We start from the raw sequence: 5,991 nt of genomic DNA on the forward strand, positions 1-5,991 counted from the left end.
CCCAAAAAAAAAAAAAAAAAAAAATCTTTAAAAAAAAAAAAAGACGCTCTCTCTCCCTCTCCACCACCCCTGACTTGCACATGCGCACTCTCTCTCTCTCTCAAAAACAAACAAATCTTTAAGAAAAAAGGGCCCTGTTCCACCCAGCGTTCCCCCCACCTCCCACTGACCTGTAGGATAAATTCCGAACTCCTTGGTGTGGCATTCTCGGCCTCGGGAGGTGTCCACTGCCACCGTGTGCCCCCTTTGCAGCATCTGTCCTCGGGCACCTTCGCTCCAGCCCTCGCAGCGCGTGCCCACCCTGCCCCAGATACAGCGGCCGTTTCCCACCTCTGAGCCTTTCCTCGTGCTGGTCCCGTGACTCCGTCTGTCCTTCGTCTCCTCCCTCACCTCGCGCTGTCCTCTCGCGACCAGGCGGGCAGAGCGAAGAGCTCCTTCCTCTGGGACCCACAAGCCCAGGAATGGTCCTCTTGGGGCTGTTCTCCCGCGGCTTTGTAACTGTTTCCACAGCTGCCTTCCCCATCAGAACGTGGGCTTCTGGTGTCAGCGTTGGTGTTTGATTCATTCTCTATTTCCAGAGCCCAGCTCGGACTCTGGTCCAGAGTAAAAATTTACTATATTATCGGAGGCTGCTTGTTCCTGGTACATATCAGTGGGAATAGAGATCGTACCTTCAGCGTTTATTACGTGCCGGCTGGAGGGCTGAACACCTTGCAGATGTCGTCTCGTTTGCCAACAACCCAGTGGGGTCGTCGTCAGTGTCCCCGCTTTGCAGCCCAGGGCCATCTCCCCACAGAGCCCGCTGTCTCCGTCGCTCTGGTCAACTGCCTCACCGAGAGCGGCGACGGTAGCGAGCCCCCCTCCACGCCCAGGTAGGGCCAGCGCCTGACCCCCCCTCTCCTCGGCCCTTCCTGCCTCCGCAGACTCCATCAGCAGCTACGAGGCCCAGATCACTTCCCTGAAGCAGGAGCGGCTGCAGCAGCAGCGGGACTTCGAGGAGAAGGAGCGGGAGCTGGGGCGCCTGAAGCAGCTGCTGTCCCGGGCTCACCCCCTGGACTCCTTGGAGAAGCAGATGGAAAAGGTTGGGGTTTGGAAAGATGTTGAGGCAGCCAGGGTGGCCGTGGGGCAGAGGGAGTGTTGGCGTCCCATTCCCAGATCACTGGGAGCAGGGCACCCGACGATAATGCTAGGTGTGGCTCGTACTAGCTCTGTACGCGGCCGGGTCCCAGCTCTGTCACTTACTGGCAGGATGGCTGGGTTTGTTTGCCTCCAAAATGAAGGAGATGATGCGGGGGGAAGGGAGGACAGCACTCATGCACTAGACACGGAGAACACTGCTTGACGGATTCTGGCTCTCCAGTCTTTCCCCATCAGACCCATTTCACAGATGAGTAAGGTGAGGTTCCGAGAAGTTCAGGAAATCTCCCCAGGTTATTGCACAGAAAAAAGCAGAGTAGGGATTAAAACATCTAGGTAGCCTGGTTCTGAAATTCTTGTTCCTAATGTCTATGTTTTATCGCCCCCTTTATTATTGGTGTCCCCAACAGTGGTAGGGAGCTGATTTGCCAAACTCCATCTTTCAAAGCAAGTTCACGTCATTACCTCATTTGATCCTCACAGCAGCCCTGTGAGGTAGGGTAGGTGCTTCCCGCATTGCACGCAGGAGGAAACTGAGGCTCGGGAAGACGGCTTGGGTAGAAAGACAAAGATCAAAATAGGAGCCCAAGAAAGGAGGCTTGCAACCCACAGCTTCCCAGCAGAGGCTGATGCTTGCATTCCCAGCGATCCTAGGGAGCAGTTCCATGGCGGGGGGGGCGGGGGGGGAGAGGGTGAGGGAGAGGGCCCTGCCAAGCAGGAGCCCGGTGCAGCGAGCAGAAGGACGGCAAGCCTAGAGTCAGGCAGTTCAGTCCTGGCCCACCTCCTGCGTTCGGCTATCGGCCACCCAGGGCATGGGCATCCACAGCATGTGTCTTTCAGGGCTTCAGATGGGACCAGAGGTGTTTTGTTTCTTTTGTTTGGGCCATGCAGACTCACCCTGCCTGTTGCAACTGTTCACATAGGGATTTGGAGGGTTAAACTGAGCTTGCTTCAGACAGGTTTTTGAGTGATTCAAGAGGTAGAAATGGCATGGATTGGAAGAGTTTGGGTGACTAGCAGATTGCGGCCTTGGACAGCTGGGTGGGTGACCTAACGCCCATAGGAGGAGAAACGGTCTTGTGAGTGGTTCGTATTTGGCCGTACCTGGGATAGAGGAGTCAGTGTGACCCCCAGGTGGAGATGGCCAGAGGCCATTGACTGTGCGGGTTCAGCAGGATCCCAGACCTGAAAACAGACCAAAAAGAAATGGCCAGCAATGTGGGGCAGATGGGGGTAAAGGACATATATCAGTTAGAATGAGATTTAAAAACCTGCAACAACAGTAGCTTAAATAAGATAGAAGTTTATTTTTCTCAAAGTCCACACAGACATTCCGGGACTGATGTCAGCTCAGCAAGTCATCAGGAACCCGGGTTCCTCTTATGGCACTGTTTTTCCATAGGCAGCTTATTGCCGCATGGCCCAGGATGACTGCCACAGTCCCAGCCATCATATCCACAGTCTAACCATCACAGAGAAAGAGGAGTAAAGAAAAGCACACCCTCTCTCTTAAGGAGTTGCCCTGGAAGTTTGCGTTAACATCTCATTAGCTGGGACTTAGTCATGTGGCCGTGCTTAGTTACAGGGAAGCTGAGAAATGTAGATGGTGTTGTAGAATTTAGGGCATGTGAGCATCTGTGATAAAAGAAGTAAAACTGGATGTTGGGGAAGGAAAGGGTGAGTAGCAAGTGTGGGCACCAGGCAGGTCGTCGTGACTTCGGCCCCTTTGCGTGCTGGGGGACCTGGGCAAGTTGTATAAGCGCTCAGAGCCTCTGTGTTCTTATCTTTAAAATGGGGATGGAAAGCACTTCTTGGGAGGATTGGAAGGGCCGGCGTGCTTAGAGGGGAGGCTCAGAACAGACCTGAGGGGTCCAGCTGTCGTGGGGGGGGGGCTGCGGCTGCCTAACCCCCTCCCTCCAGGCCCATGAGGACTCAGAGAAGCTTCGGGAGATCGTGCTGCCCATGGAGCAGGAGATTGAGGAGCTGAAGGCAAAACTGCTCAGAGCAGAGGAGCTGATTCAAGAGATCCAGGTGAGGGGGCGGCCGGGGGGTGCTGCGCGAAGAGGGGGCGCCGCAGGACCCTGGCCCCCCAGCCTCTTCCCTGCCCGTTCCCCTAGAGACGGCCCCGGCACCCCCCTTCCTTGCACGGCTCTACGGAATTGCTGCCCCTGTCCCGGGACCCGTGGCCCCCGCTGGAGCCCCCGGAGGAGCCGAGCGGAGACGGAGGCGCAGCGGCCGAAGCCTTCGCCCACAACTGTGACGACAGTGCCTCCATCTCCTCCTTCTCCCTCGGCGGTGGGGCTGGCAGCACCACCCTGCCCCGCAGCCGCCAGGGCCTGAGCCCCGAGCAGGAAGAGACGGCCTCCCTGGTGTCCACGGGCACTCTGGTCCCCGAGGGCATCTACCTTCCCCCTCCCGGCTACCAGCTTGTCCCGGACACCCAGTGGGAGCAGCTGCAAGTGGAGGTGAGCGGAGGGGGCAGAGCAGCCTGCCAGGGCGCGGGCACTCCCCCCCCCCCCCCCTGCTCCCCGAGCACCTGCTGTGCGCACGCGCAGAGCTAGAGCCGGGTTCAGGTGACAGAAGCAGGGCGGCCGGTTGGGAGCCGCCCTCCCACCCCGCCCCCGCCCCCCGCCCCCCGCCGAGGTGCACGAGGCAGGCCTCCACTCGGAGGCCGAGACTGAGGCCGGCGTCTGTGGTAGGGGCGGCAGCTGCAGAAGGACCTGGAGAACGTCAGCCGGGAGCGGGACGAGCTGCAGGAGGGTCTGAGACGGAGCAACGAGGACTGTGCCAAGCAGGTGGGGCCCCGCTGTGTCGCCACCGCCCTGGCAGGGCCCCTGGCTGCCTTCCTCCTGGCCCCGACCTCACCGTCACCTCCTTCCACCCACAGATGCAAGTGCTCCTGGCCCAGGTCCAGAACTCAGAGCAGCTGCTGCGGACCCTGCAGGGGACCGTGAGCCAGGCCCAGGAGCGGGTTCAGCTGCAGATGGTGAGGGCTGGGGGCCGGGGCACGAGGGACAGGAGTGTGACGAGAACTGGCTGAGAGGGGCACGCGGAAAGGTCAAGGCACCTGTCCTGCCCAACCCCCACCCGACCCCACCCCGCACCCCCAGCCACTCCGGCTGCACCCTGGAGTCGGCGTGGGGTGCATAGAAGGTTTCTAGGGCCCCGGGCGCTGCAGTCGGAGCAGGGGTTCTGTGTTCCCACCGTGCATCAGCTCAGAGCCCCTGCCTTGCCTCCTTGAAATCCAGATGGTGGGACCTAGCTTGCGGAGTCGTGAGTGAGGCTTAAAAGCGAGGCTTGCAAAATCGGATGCCCCCCAAGCCCGGACGGGAAGTGTAAATGATTCAGTCGGGCCAGGTGTAGACGGCAAAGAGCAGTGTGGCAAGCTGGGAGGCCCCCTCGGCTCTGTGACGGGAGCCGCGTGGGAATGTGAGCTCGATGCTGCCGCATTTTCTGATTTGTCCAGAGAAGCCAGAAACCCGGGTACTTCTGTATGTCGCCCTGTTTTTTTTTTATTTATTTTTTTAAGATTTTTATTTATTTGAGAGAGAGAGCGAAATGAGAGGAGAGAGAGAGCATGAGAGGGGGGAGGGTCAGAGGGAGAAGCAGACTCCCCGCTGAGCAGGGAGCCCGAGGCGGGACTCGATCCCGGGACTCCAGGATCGTGACCTGAGCCGAAGGCAGATGCTTAACCAACTGAGCCACCCAGGCGCCTCTGCCCTGTTTTTAAAGTTGGTAACTAATTGCAGCTGTTAAAAAAAACCCATATGGACCCAGTAAAACATTCGAGGTGGCCTGCCCCTTGTGACCTCCGAGCCATTGAGAAGAGTGTATGAAGAGCTTAGGGGTCACGGGCGCCTGACTGGCTAGTTGGTGGAGCATGCGACTCTTGATCTCGGTGTCGTGAGTTTGAGCCCCACGGTGGGCGTAGCGCCTACTTAAAAAAAAAAAAAAAGCTTGGGGGTCAAAGGCACTCAATAAAGGGTGCTTCTTCCTTTCTCAGCAGAGGAGGGCGTGTGGGCTTTCTGGCCATCAGCGATGTTGGGAGGAGGGTTTAGGCTTTGGCCTCACAGGCCACTGGCGACACCCTGTCCCCTCTCATCCCCTCCTACTAACCGTCCGTCCCCAGGCGGAGCTGGCCACGTCACACAAGGGCCTGAGCCATGAGGTGAAGCGGCTGACTGAGGAAAACCAGGGGCTCCGGGCCGAGCAGCCGCCGTCTTCAGCCCCCCAGGGTCTGGAGCAGGAGGGGGGCCACGAGGAGTCTCTGCCCAGCTCAGTGCCGGTAAGGGGAGTGTGGGTGCTGAGAGCCTGGGGCCGCCCCACTGGCCCTTGCCCTGCACACACGGCAAGGCAATGGCCTGCGACCAGGGCGCTTGGGGACAGACCCGGGCTGCTGTGTATGCGTCACCTTGGCCCACCCCCTCGACTCCTCGTCTGAGAAATGGGAGCACGCCCCCTTCCCAGCCTTGGCGTGAAGAGAAAATGAGTTAGTGGAACGCGTAACATGAAGGAAGCCGTAATAGAGTTGGTTTGTTATTTTTAAGCGAGACCACAAAATTGATCATTGTCTTGGTTATAAGAAGCTGTCCCCACTGATCTGTGCGCGGCCTTTGTCGACTGAGTTCATTAGGAGCGCGCAGAGCAGCCGGACCCTTTGCCCGCCCCAGAGCCGCGACGGCTGCCACTTGACGTGCCATCCCGTGCTCCGTGCTTCTGCGGCTGCGGGCCTGCCCTTGGTTGCCCTGCCCTGGTCGCCCTGCCCTTGATCGTTTTTCCCTTGGTCGCCCTGCCCTTGGTCGTTCTTCCCTTGGTCGCCCTGCCCTTGGTCGTTCTTCCCTTGGTCGTTCTTCC

The 5,991-nt window shown here is 58.9% G+C and overlaps 1 protein-coding gene across 3 annotated transcripts in view; it reads left to right on the top strand.

Moving 5' to 3' along the window:
* RABEP2 (rabaptin, RAB GTPase binding effector protein 2) overlaps window positions 1-5,991 on the top strand; it is a 13,155-nt gene that overhangs the window by 4,963 nt on the left and 2,201 nt on the right. For all 3 annotated transcript variants that reach the window (XM_021700298.2, XM_021700299.2, XM_021700301.1), the window contains exons 3-8: window positions 924-1,081; window positions 3,058-3,168; window positions 3,255-3,602; window positions 3,837-3,932; window positions 4,025-4,123; window positions 5,267-5,422. In XM_021700298.2, the coding sequence (XP_021555973.1) occupies window positions 924-1,081; window positions 3,058-3,168; window positions 3,255-3,602; window positions 3,837-3,932; window positions 4,025-4,123; window positions 5,267-5,422 (968 nt within the window). The remainder of the gene's footprint in view (window positions 1-923; window positions 1,082-3,057; window positions 3,169-3,254; window positions 3,603-3,836; window positions 3,933-4,024; window positions 4,124-5,266; window positions 5,423-5,991) is intronic.

The sequence above is a fragment of the Neomonachus schauinslandi genome, chromosome 5, assembly GCF_002201575.2.
Source record: "Neomonachus schauinslandi chromosome 5, ASM220157v2, whole genome shotgun sequence".
NCBI classification, from domain to species: Eukaryota; Metazoa; Chordata; class Mammalia; order Carnivora; family Phocidae; genus Neomonachus; species Neomonachus schauinslandi.